General features: G+C 42.4%; 1 protein-coding gene across 1 annotated transcript in view; it reads right to left on the bottom strand.

Annotated features, from left to right (window-relative positions):
* Positions 1-21211, bottom strand: part of LOC119661342 — a 268028-nt gene that overhangs the window by 139549 nt on the left and 107268 nt on the right. The window contains exon 3 of the mRNA XM_038070643.1: positions 15061-15218. Within this exon, the coding sequence (XP_037926571.1) occupies positions 15061-15218 (158 nt within the window). The remainder of the gene's footprint in view (positions 1-15060; positions 15219-21211) is intronic.

A 21211-nucleotide genomic window follows, 5' to 3' on the forward strand; every position in this document is an offset into this window, starting at 1 on the left:
CACTTTTCAGTTTCGTCGCTAAAAACTTAAAAGCTTCTTTGAGTATTTCCCTATAATTTGGTCTCCTTTCAGCAATTGTGGTTGCTTTGCTTTTGAAAATCCACAAATTCACCCTATCCATATCCTTTAAAAAGGATTTTCCATGCTTCCATGGATATTATATTACACATTACTTCTCGTACAACTCGAAGCTGAAGTATTTTTAAAGTTCGCTTCTGGAAACCCGATAGTTACTTTCATCCCCCAATCCGGAGATTATCTTGATCCTGCCCAACTGCTTGCTTTAATTCAGCCTCTCTTCCTAGCTTAAAGCGTAGAAGAAGTTATTTACTTTGTCCCTCTTTTGAAGACAATATGTATTTTGTCCTCTGAATATTATTCCTCTTTATAAATAAAGATAGATAATAGATAACTAGATACACTGAAGATGGAAAAGATTGTTTTCCGATATATTTTAAGCATGTTGTGCTTCAGGATTTGTACTTAGGAGCTGAAAACATCTGACTATAAGTAACAGCGCGAAAGTGAGATACTTCTTGATGAGTTGTCTCTACTCTGATCGAAACTGTGGTTACATTTTACTCGAAATAGAATAAACCAATCAGTTTAAAATATCCTTTCAATGTCTGTTGCTATCTTCAATTCAATAGACAAAACCAGGAGAAGAAAGGAAATATTCGGATTCTGTCTGTGCAAAATGCACAAATTTACGTTCATGCATAAAATAAATTTCAGACTAAAATCTCATCTTATTTTTTAACTTTAACATTATTTATTCTGCATTCCATCTGATTCAAGGATGCTTGGAGATTATAATCGCCGCAAAAACCACATCAGTTTTTAGAATTTTTATCTTACAATTTTCTGGCTTCATCATCGTCAGTAAGATGACATTCCACCTAAATTTAGTAGTTTCTGGTTTTTAGTATTCAAGACCATTTATGCAAATTTGAATTATTTTATATGACTTGCACACAGATACAGCAACAGCAGATAAAAGAAGATGAACAAGGTATTTTGTAAATAATAATTTCTGGTTTTATTGACCTCTGGCCTTAGCCGGGATGACGATGGTGTCTTGTTGTTTTACTATTTTATTTTTTACTTATGAGGACATCGAGATATTGCTGCGAGTTAAGAAAAGATGCTTCATTGCAAAATTGTCTATTGCTCTATTCGGATCAATTTTAAATATATTAGATATGTGAAAGATTGTTTGTATTATATTTTATTATAGATACAAATTATATTGTTTATTTATTTTGCATGTTACACATTGTTAACTTAGATGTAATTTGTCATATATATATACCTGTGTGGAGTTGCCAAATCTCCCATCAGGGCGTCTTTTCGTGCGGATAAGGGATTGCTCGACGAACGCATGCGGGTTTCCGGCCGTCGATATCCAACGACCACAGTGCCTTAGTAGTGGGAACCTTGGCTACTGTGGCATCTAATGTTACAAGCGTACAGAAGAGACTCGAACTGGCTCCATTGACGGACTCGTTCAGAAAGAGCTCGGTTCTTCGCAGATCCCCTCCCACACGGGCACAAGCCCCCGCGATCGCTATCCCCAGTGGGAAATGCGTAGCGGGAATCTTCGAGGAGGAAGAATCCTTGACGCCAAATCACCCGAGCGATGTTTTAGGCGACGATCAGTCTGGAGCTGCCTTTACCGCCTTAGGTAAAAAGATCATGGAGCTGTGTGAATTCATAAAGGAACACGCAGGAATATTCACCAGAATATAAGGGCCATGATAAGAGGCATGCGGGCAAGGCCCAGGACGAACGAGTAAGGAAGCCGTCGATTGAAAAAGTGAACCAGGCAGCTCAAGTGACGCCTGTTCAAAATACAAAAGGGGAGAAACCTGGAAAGAGGCTGCGCGAAAAGCTGAAGGACTCAACAGGCCAGCAAGCCCCGGAAAGAACACAGGTTTCAACTCCCAAAAAGGCGGTACCCATGAAAACTACGATTGAAGCTGCCAGTGAAACTATTGCAGCGGCTACCTCGAGAAATGGGGTCGGACCTTCAAAGGCGGATCCGGAAGTTTGGAGAAAAGTGGAACCGCGGAAATGAAACGATCGGGGGAAGATAAGACCGGAGGGGATTATAATTTCGAAACGAGGTAAAGGGTCATACGGAGATTGAAAGCAGAACCCGAACTCACCAACTAGAAGACAATATCAGCTGCATTTGACGGTCCCAGAAGGGGGACCGCGGACAAATTCTTAAGCCAAATCTGCTATAATCTGCAAAGACATAGATGAAATCACGACGAAGGAGGAGGTTCCCGAAGCGTTGAAGAAGCAGTTTGATTTTGCCGGACTACAAGAGTCAGCGGTAAGGACGCTGAGGAAAGTCTTCGGGGGGACCTAAACCACCATCAAGAGCCTACCAATAGAGAACGCACTCAAACTGTTAGCAGCAGGGAGAGTAAGAATAGGCTGGGTTATGTGTCGTCTTAGGGAGCAGGTGGCGTCAAAGTGGTGCTTTAGATGCCTTGGCTTCGATCACATTGCGAAGGCATGCACTAGTTCAAATAACAGGTTGAAACAATGCAGGAAATGCAGACTGGAAGGCGATATCAGCATGGATTGCGGAGCTGATCCAAATTGCCTACTGTGCAAAGGGAAGGAGGGTGTGGGTCATCGGCACATTGCAGGCAGCAGTAGGTGCCCGGAATACACAAATCGCAGATGAGGTTGATACAAATCAACCTCAACCACTGCGAGGCGGCGTAGGATCTACTCTCGCAAACCATCAGCAAGAAAAACATCGATGTGGCCATAATAAGTGAGCCATATCGAAACCACGGTGGTAGCATTTGGGTCAAAGACCAAACAAGCCAAGCAGCGCTATGGGCTTGTGGAGAACACGCCTCCGGGGAAATAATGGAGCACCCGGAGGAGGGCTTCATCAGAGCGAAGGCGAAAGACGTCCACATATACAGCTGCTATGCTCCACCCAGTGCTACACTCGCCGAGTAAGAGCAGATGGTTGCCGCTCTGGTTTTGGATGCAAGAAGTCGTTGGTCGACCATAATAGCAGGCGATTTTAATGCGTGGGCTCTTGAATGGAGCAGCCGGAAAACTAATGTGAGGGGACGTGTTCTTCTCGAAGCATTCGCGGAGTGAGACGTGATACTGGCGAATGGACTTCGTACACTTTCCGGGGAAGGGGCCTGGGGTCTATAGTAGACCTGACATACGTGAGTGCCACTTTAGCCAGTAGAATCGCTTGGCATGTCAGTGAGGACTATACTCACAGCGACCACCAGGCAATCTGCATAGAAATCAAGGACGGATTGAGCTCGAAAGGGAGTTCTCACAGAATGTCGGGTGGTATGCTCGGCTGGACGGCGAAAGCTTTCGAGGGGGACACGTTTTCCGCGGTGCTCACACCCGACATATCTCTGAATAGTTCGGCTAAAGAAAAAGCCACCCAAATCACCCTAAGGGTGACGGAAGCATGCGATGTTACTATGACCAGAAGCTGATTGCTCCCCAGTAGGCAACCTCACTACTAGTGGAACAATGAAATCGCAAGTTTGCGAGCCGCATATTTCCGGGCAAGAAGGCTTTGCCATGGGGCTCAGGGGAAAGCCTGGTGGCGACGGTCGAGAGGAGGCACAGAAGCAATTGCATGGCCACCTAAAAGAAGCCATTCGCTGGAGCAAAAAGAACTGCTTCAAACAGCTGTGTGACCACCCCGACATAGACCCTTGGAGCGCGGTCTACAGAGTGGTAATGAAAAGGCTGCGGAGAACACGCCAGGTAACTTGTCCGCGCCTCCTGAAACAGATTGTTACCACTCTATTCCCTCATCACGAAAATAAGGGGAGGCAAATGTTTGTCCAGCTTAATGAGGGTATAATACCTCCAGTAACCGTGGAGGAGCTGCGGCAAATATGTGGTAGGATCGGTGATAACAAGTCACCAGGTTTGGATGGTATCCCCAACCGGGCTTTGAAACTGGCAGTGAAAACTATGCCCGACCTTTTCGCCAATACCTTCGAAGGGTGCCTAAAAGGAGTATTCCCTGTCCAGTGAAAAAAGCAAAAGTTGGTATTGCTTCCGAAGCCTGGCAAGTCACCTGGAAACCCTGCGTCGTATCGTCCTATCTGCCTGCTTTATACAATGGGGAAGATGATGAAGAGAATCATCCACAACAGACTTCTACACATCATCGAAGCCAGCAATGGTTTGTCGGAACGCCAATTTGGATTCCGGCGTGCCCGCTGTACGGTGACCGCAATTAGCATGGTAGTAAACCAGGTAAAAGATGCACTGATTTCTGGCGGCTGCTGTGCCGTGTTGGCGCTGGATGTCAAAAACGCATTCAACTCGGCCAACTGAAAAAGAATTAAAGGGGCGTTGGCTGATATAGGTGTCCCCAGATACTCAGCGAATTTGGTGGAAAACTATCTGTCAGAGAGGACTCTCTGGTTTGGAAAAAGTGATGGCCCCAAAGAGTACATTGTTACAGCCGGGGTACCACAGAGATCAGTACTTTGTCCCCTGTTGTAGAATATCATGTATGATGGGGTACTTGCTCTTCCTGTTTTAGAGGGGATTTCGATTGTTGACTTTGCTGATGACCTAGCTTTGGTTGTTGCAGCAAAACACCCAGAAGATGTGGAGGTTTATGCACCGGAAACAGTGAGAGCGGTAAATTCCTGGCTAGGAAAGGCCGGGCTGACCTTGGCGGACGCAAAAACGGAAGCGCCCTCAATAACGAACGGCAGGAAAAATAACATTGTGAAAGTGGAAGCCGATGGATATACGGTCGTATCAAAGCCGGCTATCAAATACCTGGGGGTACTTATTCACACCAAATTGAGCTTTAGGGAACACCTAAAATATGCAAAGGTAGCCAGTGCCACCACGGTACTTGCAAAAATGTTGCCAAATATTGGTGGGCCGAAACACTGCTGGAGGTTGGTGCTAGCCGGAGTGGTGCGCTCCATCCTGCTCTACTCGTCACCTGTGTTGGCAGAGGCGCTTGCAAACTCTCCAAGACGGAAGCAGGTGAACTCGGTTTACCGGCTGATGGCTTTGAGGGTTTGCAGTGCCTCTAGAACCACATCAGATGAGGCAGTATTGGTGGTGGCAGGCATGATCCCTGTCGGCATTTTGGCTAAAGAAATGACCATACTGCACAATGCAAGACGTATGAAGGGACACGCAGAGCGTAGAAATGCTGCAAGGTCAGAGTAGCATCATCTCTGACAACGCTGATGGGGCGGGTCTACGAAAGGCCGGGGGACGAACAGGCTAATTCCCAACATTAGGGTGTGGTTTGAGCGGAAATATGGGGAGACCACATTACCCAGTTGCTCACGGGACACGGTGGTTGCTGCAGGCAGCATCTGCACCGCTTTGGGTTGGATGATTCTCTGAATTGTCTCAGATGCATGGCATACCGGAGGATCCAGAGTATATGATGTTTCACTGCCCAAGATTTGCAATGGAGAGGAGGAGCTTAAACCAGGCAGGAGAGCTTAGTTACGGAGATGTCGAGGAGAAGTGGCTTACGATTTGCTCTGCAATCATGCGAATGCAGGAGGAATTTCTGAAGGAACAAAAAAGGAGGAACGCCGAAAATAGGAGAAGGATGGGTGCCTAAGGGCAAACCTACCCCGCGCCGTAATACCTAAATTGTGGTCCTGCGGGGCTTGGGCTGTATAGACCAGGGGTGGTTTTTAGTGGGTGCGAATCCCACACGCCCCGCTGTAGCTCCGTCGTTTGAGCGGCAGATACATATATTTAAATACTAGTTATTAGTTGGTAATCAGCTCATCAAATAGAGATTTCAATCACTTGGAGTATTTAGATTGATGATGCCGCAATGAGTAGCTAAATTTTGAAAAAAATTCGATGATCGTCTACTAAAAACTTGATATTCATTAAAATACCATAATGACTTAGCAGAGCGGTAAATTTTAATTAAAATATGAAGGCACAGTTTAATCAGGTGACCTTACATTTTAATTTTCTTTTAAGGTTTTGCAGGTGGTACTTTTTTTGACTGTTGCACAAAATTCGAAATAAGATTAATTAATTCATTTCATCCACTATACGATAAGCTGAATTGAGTAAGAAGTACTTTCTACATAGGAATCTTTATCTCGACATTTTGTCATATAAAAAGATACCGAAAATATGGTAGTAGACTAACTAACATGTTTAAAATCTTGATCATCATAAATTCATGCATGATAAATTAGCAATTAGCCTCAATCTAAAAACATGTACAAGTATTCAAAGTACTTTAAATCTGCATGCATATGTATATATCCTTGCATAAATTGAGTATCTAGAAAAAAGGTTATAACAACAACAACGGCTCCATAAAACATGATAGATACTCATTCATTGACTTCAGAGCTGCGAAGTTTTGAATGCAACAATATTCCTCGAATGTCATTGGACTGTTTGGTTTTTTTTTGCGTAAAAGTTTAGTTGAACTAGGTCAACAATGCAAGTCAATAAATTCCAAAGATATAAATCTAAATCGCAACTCTGTCCATTTAACAGGCATTTATAAGACATACAGCATAATATCAGCAAATAAAAGCAAGATATCTTTATGGGATTTGCAGTCAAGATACTCCGTACTGAATAAACGTACTTCATGTCCACAAGTGGGTATAGGTATACCTGAAGTCGGTGGTATACGGTGGCGATCAATCAAAATTGGAGCCACAATGGTATCGAAAGTGAACGTTTGTATTGTGACTGCTGAGGGAAATCTACATGACAAAACCAGACGGAGAAGGAGCCGCACCTTGGAAGTAGAGAATTGACTGGTTTCCTTCTTGGGTGCTGCTTTGAAAGCATGTTATGTGGAGTAGAATGAGATAATACTGATAAATCTTGGGGGCATTTATGATATCTTGAGCGTTTACCTATTTTATTCTTTATTGACGGGGAAATTGATGGCAATTATTGTGGAGATAACTTCTAATGTATTATGCTTAGACCTTAGAAGCAAGAGGGATTTGGTTATAAATATCTGAAGAGTTGCCTCTAAATAGTATAAAAAACGTGACAAGCTTCGATGGAGTTCCGCTAATGGCTTTTTTCATATCGGATGTTGGGTTGTTTAACTGGGCTGAGTTAGAAACTAAATAACAAGAAGATTTTCTTTTTTGACTGGATCCAAGCGAGATGACATGGTGGAACCCTGGAGAGTACTTCTCTCCCTCTTGCAGCAAGCGAAGCCAAGTGGTAGTACGGTCTTGGCGACGATAACTATAATGGTGGGTCGTTTGTGTTCACTGCCTCGTCATTTGTGGCACATTGCTGAGGAACGGAACTTACCATAAGCTGGATTCCAACTGACAGACACTGAATGAGCAACCAGATCGACCTCTTTGCGATCAGCAGTAGATTTAGGAGTTGTCTCATGGATGTTCCGAACAAGAGACGCGTTGACATCCGGCTGGAAATGGACCACTATCTGTTTGTTGCTTACATTCACTTCTACACCCAATACCTCTCAAATTCCACATCGACCGCTTGTATCCAAACTCCTCTTTTCTTGGGTACTACGTTGGTCGTCGGCCACGTCTCGAAGGGGCATCATAAGAACTGGCTGAAGACGCTCCATGAGTCATTGAGTGATTACGGGCATGACACGCTCGGACTGCGATACTGTGCGAAATCGAGAGATGTTGAACGTTGCGAAGCGCATGATGCCGCAGAACGCATGTGCAAGCAAACCTTTCGATGGTCCTGCGAAGAACGTTAACGGTGAACCCCACATCCATAATGGTGAGTCGCAGAAAGAGATGAAACCACCTTACATAGCCGTATTACTTTTGGTTTTAGCTTTTGCTGTATGTTTGGAGATGCCTGAAACCATTTATTGCTTTCACTACATCATGGCGACCCAGAAAATAGAAATTTGTAGCTCTCAGGCACTTTGCCCTTTGCAGTACGATCTCATATCTATTGGTTGCTTGTAAGCTTTCGTACCTCACATCTTTTTCTTTGCGGTTTTTCGCATTGGGCTGATTACAGTCAAGCGGTTGAGGAGTGACATCCTTACATATTAGAGGAGGGAGATCAATCCCATATCTGCTCTTACCACGCGGCCTTACCGGACGTTATTTGGTACCATGGAAACCGGGATGGCCTTCCAAGAGAACTCTACATTATTTTGAAACATCCGTGCAACCCAGCAAGCGTTCAAAATAGAAGCACTTCGTAAAGGTGTTAACTGCCATGTTTTCTGTCTTACATGGATAGTTATTCAGTAACTCTCTCAAGTATGGCAATTAAAAGTGGACATTGACGGACAAGATCAGTTGCCCTTACTTACTAACAACGAAGCTTTGAGCTATTCTCTTCGAACAAGTGGCTTCGCCGAAGCGTCCAAAAATATGCTCGATCATTTTAATTTTTCAATTCTGGCAACTTTGGCTCCCCAAGACCTAGATGCGCAACTTCTAAACAAATGTGCTCCATTATGGGTTAGTGACCGCTGTATAACTGACGTTCCTAGCGCTCATTTAAGTTGTCTACAACTAGAAAAACTTCCTCCGAAGATTTGCTTATACAGGATAATAGCGAGGCTCATCAAAACTGAAACCGGCTTTTTCACTATTGTTCAGAAGATCTTATTTTGAATACCAATAATATCGGCTAGATGTTCAATTAATGGAATCCAACGTTGAAAAGGAGCTTTTAACACAAACAAGTCGGGAAACCAGAACCTGGACGCTTCTGGTATGAAACATTTTATGTATTGCTTATATAAAAACATTTTTCATTTAGCACCTAGCACGAAATGTAAATGTATATATTATGGCAGAATATTCACTGCCGCGTGCTACTAACATTCAAAGTCTTAGAATTTGCACAGAAGCGACAACTTTGACCTATTATAACTTTGTTTGTAATAGTGTGATTTGCACCAAACTTGGTAGGATTATGCTTTATATAATAGCCTATATTACTGAGTTAGAGCGCTGGGTTGTCGTATAGAACGTCGCAGTTCAAATCTCATTGGTGGCAGAGGGATTTGTTATCATGACTGGATGTCAAATACCAGTCGACTCAGCTGCGAATGAGTACCTGAGTCAAATCAAGGTAATAATCTCGGGCGAGCGCAATGCTGGCTACATTGCCTCCTACAGTGCACTGTACTGTTCAAGTCAATTACTAAACATTATAGAAATATACTATTATTAACTTTATTTAAACAGATATCGACATTGAGGGTTTCGGAGCCTAGGCATGGTATAGTGACAGTATCGTTATTTTTTTTCAGATATTTCTGTTGGGTAGGTTCCAAAAATGGGTCCACAAAAGGAATGACCAGTGTGTAGCCCCCGCCCTCCCCTCTTTTGCATTAAATGTTAGAACTGACGCCGGCATTGAAAAGTTCTAATCGAGAGGTACCAATCACCTGACTATATTTCGTAAAGAAGATTGTACTCTTCCCTTTTACACGTATGGAGAACCCCCTTAAGTTCCACATGGAATGATGTAGCTGGCGGTGTGTTTATAGCTTCCACCTTCTCACCAAATTTGGTGTCAATCGGTATAACCATTTGTAAAGAAAGTGCGTGTGACATACAGACAGACAGTAAACTGATTTTAGGATTAGAAGTCTCGACTATTATGGACTTGATTTTCGGCTCTGAAAAAATCGTCGATCTTTAAAATGGGTAAAAATAAAATCGGGGATATCATCGATCCATATAGAGTTCGATCTATCATCAGGTCTGTCGAGCCCGGGGTGAAAAGAGAGGATTCCCGCCGGGTCCGGAGTTTTCTTTTGGGCCCGGAATTGAAATTTCATTATAAAAAAGAGCAATAGATCCGTATAATTTTCATACTGGGTCCTGTCTTCGACATAATTTTGATTGTGGGCCAGAATTTTCATTCAGCGGCCCTGCCCATCATGGAAACGTTGTCAGCGAGATGCCTTCGATGATTTGGTCCTCTGATTCGTCTTCGATAGAATGGTCATTTAATTCGCCTAGACTAGAACTCACTAGCTAAGATTGATTTGAATGTCCAAGTAGATGAGAAATGACCGAAACAGCGCTGGCTTGACACTCTAGATAATTATCTGAAAACGTCTTGATTCCACCCAGGCCAACCTTATGACTGAGACAAATGACGAATTCGATCTAGATGAGCCATCCCGGCTTCCGGAGGCACAAAGGCCAAAAAAGGAGAATCCTTTTTCATACGAGATTTATTGTACATTCTATGTCAGTTCATTTAGACCGATTTTTCCTGCATTGTTCAAAGTATTTTGCGAATCTAAGGATGCATTCTAAAGAGAGAGTACATGTGAGTTCCTCGCTTCAGGAAGACGAAAAAATACATACGAAAGGCTGGGTAACTTTTTTCTTTTCTTCATATTGGCTACAATAAACGAAAACAACTTTATTGTTTTTTCAAAATCATAGTTTAAGGAATTGGAGGGGGATCTTCTTCTTCTCTCTTCTACTCAAACTTCAATGAGACTACCATTCTAGAAGTTTTAGGTTTCTCTATAAAGATTTTCGCCTATCGGAAAAGGTTTAAACTATACCTACTTGCGTGATGTGCAAGATTCGTTTTGAATATGCGTTATTCTTTTCTGCCACAAGGATCTTTCAACTAATTGTTCTAGGTTTCGAAGGACTTATGAACATGCCATCCATAATGACGAAATGGACCAGCACGATTTCACCCAGGGCAGATACAACTCGCAGGTCCAGTCTCAGCTATGCCCTGGGAGCAGCATTGCTGAAAGTGGTCCCCAAGTGTTATTCTCTCTCTTAAATAAAACCCCGAACAAAACATGGGTATGAATTATACTAAAGATGAAAACCGCCATCAGGTGGATTACGGACTCTCGACTACCTCAACCCTCACACGGAATAATAGCTGAAATTCAGCCGGCTTATGCCTCAGTGCAGAAATGAGGTAGCGGCTGATGACTCTGGCCCTGGATGTTAGGCAAGAGTTTACTCTTTAATTGTCAATGGAATTGAATGGGGAACAATTTATCTAAGGGGTCGGTCCAACTCTATCCTTGTGTTTTTTTCAGAAACGTCTTCAAGTCTGTTCCCGTCCCCCTTTCACGACTATCTCCCGTTAGATTTCATGTTATCATCATATCTCTAAACCCAAAACGCTCGTCAGGGTTTGTCACAATTTATTATATTTGTCAATTATGACACGCCTTCCTAAAGAAGAATCTGGAAATCAAATGGTTTGCGGACATCCCAGCTTTCTGATGTTTATCAGGAGCTTCTTTGAAATACTGGATTGGTCACCGTTTCATGCGCCCAGTTTGCACCGCTATTAATTGACTACCAAAGGAGGTTTAGGTAGCTTAGCTTTGTGTCAAAAAAGTACTTGCTACTACAACAGTTTAACCGCAGTCAGCAGCTAGTTACAATACATCAATGTTTACATCATCATCAAAGTTGTTGACCACGAAAGTGTACATCCCGTGAACCTATTATTGTGAAATCCCCACTTTTTCCTTTACCAGTCTAAAAGCAGCTGAGCGGTCTTCAGAGCTTGAGATATTGCACCTGAAAGTACTTCTTACTTTGAAGCCAAATTTACTCCCAAATATTTCACTACTGGGACTTTTTGGGTATTCAGCTTTATGAAGAAAATAGCATCCATCTATTCTATTTAAAAATCTTTATAAATATAACTACTTCGGTTTATCTAGCGTTCATCGTGCGTCAATTTCGGAAGTACTAATTATGGGCTACTTGCAGAATCGCACTTATCTCATTAAATCCAGATTGTGTTTGTAAATTTGCAGAACATCAGCATCATGCACCTGCACAAAGATGCACAAAGACTAGCTCAGACTTCAGACTTCATACCAATGGCATTCCATACCAGAAGCCTTTACAAGGGAAAAGAATAGTCCTTAAGATACTTGTTTCACACAAAACCTTCAAAATTATTCGAAAGGATGGCCCCCTCCGATTCTGTATACAGCACTTGAGCCGTTTAGACCACCCGTCGAACGATCCATATAACTCCTTTAAGGGAAATTCTGGCACCGCTTTGAAGTGCCTGCGCTTGCGATCGCCTGGAACTCATCCCACGTGGCGGTAAAATTGTTTTTCGATGCAGAACACTGGTTTTTCCGAAAGTAGTATTTTTTTATGCCGATTTTTTTGCAAACCCTTGTGACCTCACAAATTGCAGTACGCTATGTTTTTGGTTGCTGTGAAAGCGGTCAGGAGCGGCAGATACGCTTTCGGCATGTATATCGAGTGTGGTATCCTCTCCCTTGGGTGATGCGCTATATCGTCAGTTTCGCAGTATCGACATTATGCTGCTTCGACATATCAAACATGGGAAGCTGGGCGCTGGGGTATGAAAAGTTTTCTTTTATTAAGACATTTTAGTGTGAATTTGTCTCACTAGTGCCTAGCACATAGTATATGCAGATAATATATCCACTTTTACGTCATATTGACATTCAAAGTTTTGAATTTGCAAAGAACCTATTACAACTCTGCTAGTAATAGTGCGATTTCCACCAAACTTGACAGGATCATGTTTTAAAGGGGGTTTTGTAATCAATTTGTAATGAAACTTTTGGAAAATAGGATGATCAAACGACTATCTTGAGTGGCCGAAGATGACCTAGAGGGAAGAGTTATTCCAAAACTTAAAAGAAATTGGCTAAGTGATCGTGAAGGTCTGCTGGCAAATACTGTAGCTACATCAAAGCGCTTGGTTGACACGCTCTTGGGCGCATCTGTGCTAGCCAGGCTCGGGAATGTTGGCGGTCATTTTAGCGCTTAGATCCCTCACTTGCCATTTTTACAAAATTAAAGTGTCTATACCTCGTAGGTCCGCGCCGATGTGTGAGAACTCGCTTGATTGGGCAGTAACTGGGTATAGACGACTAAACCCTTTTGAACCATTTGCAGAAGATTGGATTCTAAAAAAGCTGGATGTTTGGGTGCCACACGAGTTGACAGAAAAAAATCTCTTGGACCGCATCAACGCCTGCGATGCACTACTGAAACGGAACGAGTTCGACCCATTTTTGAATCGGATGGTGACTGGTGATGAAAAGTGGATCATGTGCGAAAATCTCAAGCGAAAAAGATCGTGGTCGAAGTGCGGCGAGCCGGCCCAAACCATCGCCAAGCCCGGATTGACGGCCAGGAAGGTTTTGCTGTGTGTTTGGTGGGATTGGAAGGGAGTCATCCACTATGAGCTGCTCAACTATGACCAGACCCTCAATTCGGTCCTCTACTGTGAGCAACTCGATCGTTTGAAGCAGGCGATTGACCAGAAGCGGCCAGGATTGGCCAATAGGAATGGTGTTTTGTTCCACCAGGACAACGCTCGGCCTCACACATCTTTGATGACCCTGCATATCCTAGCAAAGATCTCTTTGGAAGCGGAAACTGTGAAATTGTACCGTGGTTTATGAGTTCCAGGACATTAGCATGTAGAGGTGAAATGATTCTCAACAATTCTACTAGGTTTATAATTTTTCACCTTAGCTATAGCGGGTTTCAGAAAGATACATTTATTCTTGAATAACAGGGGTCATGACAATTTAAACTTGGTCTGCACCGATTTGTTAAGAGCTATATCCACGGATTTTTAGTCAACTGGAGGCTCTGTAGCAAAGCTTGCTACTCCGTATAATCCAATGCACCACATAGAAGTGGAAGCCGTAAAAGTTTGAAAGATAAATGTCGGTCGCATTTAAATAAATTGACTCATGTTCTTGGTACACAGCGGAAAATAAACAAATCAATACAACATCCAAGGAGAAAGTTGAATAAAGGCATTTCAAAATATTCAAGGTCTTCCCACTAATTTGATTTATAGCCCAGTGCCTCGTACACAGGAAAAAAACATGCCTTCAATGAAATATGTTAATTTAAAGCACATGAAAATCACATTTGGAGAAATCCGAATTTGAGATGTAAATAAATGATAGGTGTAATGACCTATGTCAACATTTTTTTTCGATGAAGTAGATGCAAATTTGCATTTTTCGCTTTTCAGAAATGTATCTGAGCCCAATTTCCGTTCCACAAACGCCTCCTATGCAGTATTTAATAAAATTTACACAATAATTTGATTCTTTGTACAATACCGTTAAATGTCTGCAAATTCCTTCACAAAAAAGAAAAAAATTCAATTATGTAGATCCATCTAAAATCTATTTTCACAGAAAATTTAATTTTCCGCATCAGATTCGATTCAATGTAATCATATCTAAATGAGAACTTGCGAAAAGTATATTATAATTTACTGATCAAGTTGTGTTTTTTCAAATTTTGCAACTTGGTGGATTCGCATTGGTTTGATGCTTTCTAAAGATGTAACCGAAATAGTTAAAATCCATTTAAGTGGTGCCATCAAAAGATGATGAGATGATTGATGATTGCATGTCTCTAGTTTGTATTTTCTTTTTTTCAAGCAGCCACAAGTCAAAAATAGTATAAAATGAACTCGAATCAAATATATTTGTATTTTTACTCTTTACATTTGGCTTTTGATCTATTTTTGCGAAAGAAAGAAGATTCATTTTCATTGAAATGTCAAAATTTGTACTTTTCATTTTCGTGTAAAATCACTTTTATTGCCGTTTGATGCGTTTAGATACTATGTATTATGTATCTATTTGAACACGCGTGGTTTTAATGAAGAAATGTTGACCCATAAGATATGCATCTTTTAATGATGGGTTCAATGGTATTTTTTTATTGCTTACATGGGTTGTTGAGGGCAATTCTGAAATTGAAATTTGAGGCTAGTTTTGCGGATGATCAAGTGATTGGGAAGATCATTGTTTTGGGATATTGCCTAACGATTTATGGTTTTTTTTATTGTTTTTAATTAACTTTTCAAAACAAGAGTGTCATTAATTTTAATATTTCACCTTGGACTTGATGCTACAATGGAACAAGGCACACTTTTGTTGTGATCATCATTGTGATCATCAATTTTGATATATGTATGCCTGTGAGCATGGGCACATTTTGAAAAGTATTTGTTATATTTTTTTTGCAAATAAATCATTTCAGTTTTATAAAAACTTACCTCATTCCGTCAAATCCATCATCAGATCCATTTATGGTGAGAACTGGAGCTCTGGCATATGCTTTTGCGACTCTTCTGTTTCTTTCAAAAACAATAACCTTGGCCCAGATTTCATCATCGATTTGTGTCCATTTGTCCAATACTTCTTGAATGTGTTCCTGAAATATGTGAAAATGATATGTTGTTAATATGTTGTTGTTTTTTTTTTTGATAAACTCTATTATAGAAACGCTATTCATATTCCATTCATGTTGATTAGTATATGATTGAAATATCCAGTAGCAATTTTTGGAAAATCGTAGACTAATTTCAGTAATTTCGTCATTATTATTATTATTCTGTTAAGGGAAAGTCGTACCGCGTCCTTAAAGAACTATTGTGCCCCTTTTACTGGTTACGGTGTCCCCGTTGATCATAATATGTATATCAAGCAAGCATATAACCGTTCCCTACTTCCAGATCTTTCAACTTTGCATCGGGTATTAAGTGTTTTCTTACATACTTCGACCTACTTTGCACAAGCTCCGGACACTGCCCCAGGACGTGTATAGAGGTTTCGTCACAACAGCACAAAACCTGTAGGCAGTGTCCGTAGATATCCCTGGCTTCCCTAGGTGATAGTTTAGCCGACAGTGACCAATGAGAATTTCCACTATCATTCGAAGGTTCTTTTTGGCAAGGTTTAAGCAATCATCAATCAATAAGCACCCTGGATTGCTCCATCCCTGGTAGGCCCGCCCAATATAGCTCCCTCAACCGTTCCTCTTCATTTCTTAGATTCATAGCCATGAAACCGTTTCCGATTCCACAGAAGGGTTGTGGCCCGTGTAAAGACGTCCCTGCTCCCTTCTTGGCTAGTTCGTCCGCTGCCTCGTTGCCTTCCAACCCAGCATGGTCTGAAACCCAAAGTATCCAGACCTTGTTGGACGAGCCGAGTGTATTCAGTCTCTCATGGCATTCCCACACCAGTTTAGAGTTCACCTGGTTGGACTTAAGTGCCTTGATCGTTGCTTGGCTATCGGTGAGAATAGCTATGTTCTGCCCCCTGTAGTTCCTTTGCAGATTAAAGGAGGCACATTTGTGTATGGCGTATATTTCCGCCTAGAACACGCGTAGGTATATACATATAATGAGAGCCGTCGTAGTGAATAGGTGAATATGGACCAATTGCTTAAGGGCCTTAACTTTTGCATTTATTGCTGGACTAATGGAATCTAGAAAATCCTAACAAAGGGCTATTAAAAAAATTCTGGTACAGGTAAGTGAGGGATATTTTCCGAAAGATTAAAGCGATCGGAAAAAGAAGCTACATATGTGCCTACCAGAGGGAGTAATTTTTTTTTACGGAATATCATTATGTGGGACATTAAATGAAATGATTCAATTAGCATTTTTTGAAACTGATGTAATTTCTGACATTGGGTGAAACATAGGGGTATAAGGATCTATGGGGCATGGTTCTTAGAACCTATCTAGCTGAAAAATCTGAAACAGAAACAGAATGGCAAATCTATACAAAATTCAGTCCTCAAAATACATCCTATTCCGCTATCTCTCCAAATAAATTTAATAATGTATAACGTTATTATCGGCGGTCAAAGAGTAGTATAGATTCCATGGCGAAACATGGATTAGTACCCATGATGGAGCATAAAAACTGGGAAACTTCGGCTGAACCAACACCAACAGCTCAACTACGAAACCCTATCTCCGTACCTCCACGTGGTGATCGCTGGGAGTTCTTTCTTCACGAAAAACTGCAGACGGAAAAGGATGAAGGCGAGTCTCCTGCGCCTAAAAACGAGACAAAAGGTACCAACTGGTCTTCCAGGTTGGGGTTGGGTAGGACTGAAAGCCCTACATGAAAAACCACAGTTACGAAGCCACAGAAGGAACTCAGACAAGATGAATTTCAAGACGACGAACCCGGGAACGACAAGGGAATAACGATTTGTGCATTTTCTCATGGAACGTGCGCTCTCTGTACAGACAGAATGCTGCTGAGCAGCTAGCCGATACCTTGTCCCAATGTAAGGCTGACGTAACAGCGTGTCAGGAGGTACGCTGGATAGGGGCCGGTTTCCGGGAGAAGAGCCGCTACACCATATATTATAACCGCTATCTAGTAAACCATGTGCTCGGAGTAGGCTTCTTAGTCAGCCAAAGATGAAACCTGCTGTTATCGGCTTTAAAAATATAAGCGAAAGGCTGTGGACTCCGCGTTTGCGAGGCAAGGTTAGAAATATAAGCCTCATAAATGTTCACGTCCCTACAGAGTTAGCTCACATAGGGATACCAACGATAACAGACTGCGTATTCAGTTAACCGTATGACACGAAATGGTTGTTCAAAGTACCTGGTTTGCGTGGAAAGCGGTCCATAAACATACGTGGGCCTCTCCAGATGGGACCACTTTCAACCAAATTGACCAAGTGCTGATCGAACGTCGCCGCCTCTTAGCCTGGATGAATGTAAGAACATATAGGGGGGCCAATATAGACTCGGACCACTATCTCGTTGGCATAGTGCTCCGAGCTGGAATTACGCCACTACCTACAATCCCCTCTGACAGTCAGATGAGGTGAATACTGAAGCCATTCACAACATAACCCTCCATAATACCTACAACGGGGAAATGGATGCCGAAATAACCGTAGCTAACAGATGTCCTGGAGATGAAGCACGAACAAATGATCTCCATAACCACCTGAAGAGCGTTATCATTGATACGGCCGCAAACATACTTGGCCCCAGTCGTAAGAAAAATCGGGACGGCTGGTTTGGCGATGAATATAAGCTACGAACGAAACGGAAGAATGCTGCATACCGAGTAATGTTGCATTCTAAAAGAACGCGCGTAGGCGCAGAGGCTTATCACGAACTCGGTTGAGAGGAAAAGCGGCTTCACAGACGGAAAAACGAAGCCTAGGAAAACTAGCAGATCTGTGAACTCGAAAAGTACAGGGAGCAACCGCACCAGGCGCGGAAGTTTTACCAACGAGTCAGCAGGATGAAACCTTTTACACCTCGATGTCCATCCTGCCGAGATAAAGAGGGAAATTTTATTTCCGACAGGATGGACATATTGGAGCGATGGGTTGAGTACTTTGATGGACCGCTCAACAACCAAAATATCAGCGAGTTGGAGGTCCCGCCAATTGAAGATTACGGACAAATGCTGCCACCAGCAAGCATAGAAGAAACAGTCTGTGCAATTCATGGGTTTAAAAATCATAAGTCGCCAGGGGCCGATGGAATTACAGTCGGTGATTAAATATGGAGGCGACCAATTAAACCAAGCGGTTCATCAACTAATGCTCAAAGTATGGGACAGCGAATCAAATCCTGGCGACTGGCAAAGAGGCATCATCTGTCTCATACATAAAAAGGAGGATATCACGCAGTGCAGTAATTATAGAGGTATCACGTTGCTAAGTACCATCTACAAGATATTCTCCACTATCTTGCTAGGCCGGAAAGCCCAACACGCTCAGAATATCATTGGGCCATACCGAAGGGGCTTCATTCCAGGCAAATCAACAAGAGATCAGGTTTCCTCTGTGCGGCAAGCGATGGAAAAACTATTGGAATATGGATATCAGTTACACCATCTTTTCATCGACCTCAAGGAAACCTATGATAGCATAGCCAGGGTAAGTCTGTACACAGCCAAGTTACAATCTGGTATCCCGACTGTAGTGATAAGACTAAGTGACCCTAGTCAATGCGCGAGATCACTATCGAGCTCATTCAACATCAACAACGGTCTAAGACAAGGGGATGCCCTATCATGCGTCCTTTAAGTCCAATTAACTATTGACCTATGTTGACGATATTGACATCATGGGAAGATCGACGCGAGACGTACAAACTGCCTTCAACCAAATGGAAGGCAAGACGAAATATATGTTGGCAATCGCGGGAAAGGACTTTCCGAAGATGGTTATCATACAGTCCGTTCGTGCGGTGTTACTTGGACGACATATTCGTGGCTTTGACCGACTACAATCAACACCTCGAGCGTCTGTGGGAGAGAGAAATATCTGTTGTGTTTCTCGCAAAACTACGCATCAACTGAGACGAATGCGGGGCAGGAGCAAAGTACTCGGCTACGCGGCTTCTTGGGATGATATCCGCTCTATTGCGAAATACTATTTTATAACCCCGCTGCATTCCAAAGGTTGCTGGAATATTAGCTGAAAAAGCATTTTAAGGGACTACCTGAAGCAGGAATTTTCCATTAGTACTTGGGGTCCTCTGGGTTTCGTCTTACAAGTTGTCAAGCAGTGAGAGATGTTACATCGCCTACGATCGAGGGCTGTTCGCTGTTAGTGGTGCATAAAACATTTCCAATGACTTCTGAAAGGCAGTTCTGTCAAAGCTTATACCATCCTCGACGATTGGCTGGTTACCAGCGCTCCTATAAGACCTCGTCTAGAGAGGCAGGTGATTTGGACTACATCATGTGGTACCAGGTACTATTCAAGTTCGTGGACCTAATGAACAGCCAGTTAGCAGATATTCTTCCGATTTGGTACGCCATCGTTATGACCACTATTTTAAATCCGGAAGTCATCGCCGAATTTTAAGCGAATGACTATGAAATTCTTCACCTAAGTGAGAATCCCATGCTGCCCTTGTATTTCAGCGAGTGGACATCGACCCCAATGCATCCTGTAAAACTTTGATCAGAAACATTAGGTCCAACTTACCAGCCACCTTACGAAGGAGGGTTTTCGATATGCTTGACAATCTTTCGCATCCTAGCATGACGGTCTCAGCCCGTCTGCTTTCACAGAAGTACGTGTGGCCGGCTTGCGAAAAGATGTCACTTGTTCGGTGCAGGCTAACGCTTCAAGTTGCCCCGTCCCAAACGCAGTGCCTTTGGATTCTTCGAAGTGTTGGATAACTGATCCGATCATAGCACACACATCGACATAATAAAGCTGCGATATTGTCTGAAGCCAGTTATACACGCTCTGGCAGCTGTGTCAGTTGCGTCTCCAGCAAAAACCAAACAGCCAACAAGATCAAATCGCACTGGTCAAACCAGAATAATAGAGAATACAGTCTACAACTTTAGGAGCGTTAATAATTTCATCTATCTGTCAGTCCTCACGTATTCGTATAAGCGATACTACGACTATCTGGTTGTGGATAAAATCCGGTTCAGCAGGATGCGGTGGGTTGGTCACTTAATCGGTATGGGTGAGGATGACCCAGCCCCGAGAGTCTATAAAGGCAATATTTATGGTAGAAAAAGAAAACGAGGCAGACCCTGCTTGAGATGGAGCGAAGGCGTAGGTCAGGACGCCAGAGAGCATTTAGGGATATCGAATTGGTGAACCTCTTTGCAAAACCGGGATTTCTGGAGTTCCTTATTAAGGCAGGCCTAGACCGGATACCGGTAGTTGCGCCGTTGATAATGATGATCTGTTAAGGGTTCGGGCAGAGGGAAAATTGCATGGAGTAAAATCATAATTTTCTAGAGTAATATTTTCATTTTTCTGACTGAAAGGCTAGGAAGATATTTAACACATTCCAAGAATTATCCTAAAAAAATTCACGGAGAGGAAAAGGATGTGCGATAACAGAAAGTAGCGGATTGAGCGTGAAGATTGTCAATATGGAACTCAACCAAGGAAGAGGTAAGAAGGGAAATCCAAAGATTCGAAGCGATCTGTCTCCTCAGAGAAGAAGATTTGAAGAAGGAGTCATTCCATGCTGGAAACAACTTCAAACTAATTTCATCATATTATAAACAGTTTTAGTGATGTGGGCGTCGAATTGGGGAGGCAGATCAGAAAAGCTAAAATTGCTTTGCCTTAAAGCGGATTCATTTCGGGGCTTTCTTATCATGTAAGTAACTTTAGACGACTTCGAAGGGAAGGGCAGAACCAACTCTTACGAAAGTCAACAAAATTGGCAAGACGAGGAAGGAATTGTTTGGAGAGCCAGAGAACGCTAGCTTTGTCGAGCATAGAAAGGCTGAAATTTTCTCAATGGCGGAAAAGGGAGGGAACATTATAGCTACGATTTCAGATAGTTTGACAAAGAATTTGTTATACAGATCAGGCGGGCTAAGGGCGGAGGAACTTATGCACACATAATGTAAATAACGAGTGAAATCGTGTTTGAGGGTGGAATACGT

This window comes from Hermetia illucens, chromosome 1, assembly GCF_905115235.1.
Source record: "Hermetia illucens chromosome 1, iHerIll2.2.curated.20191125, whole genome shotgun sequence".
Classification (NCBI taxonomy): domain Eukaryota; kingdom Metazoa; phylum Arthropoda; class Insecta; order Diptera; family Stratiomyidae; genus Hermetia; species Hermetia illucens.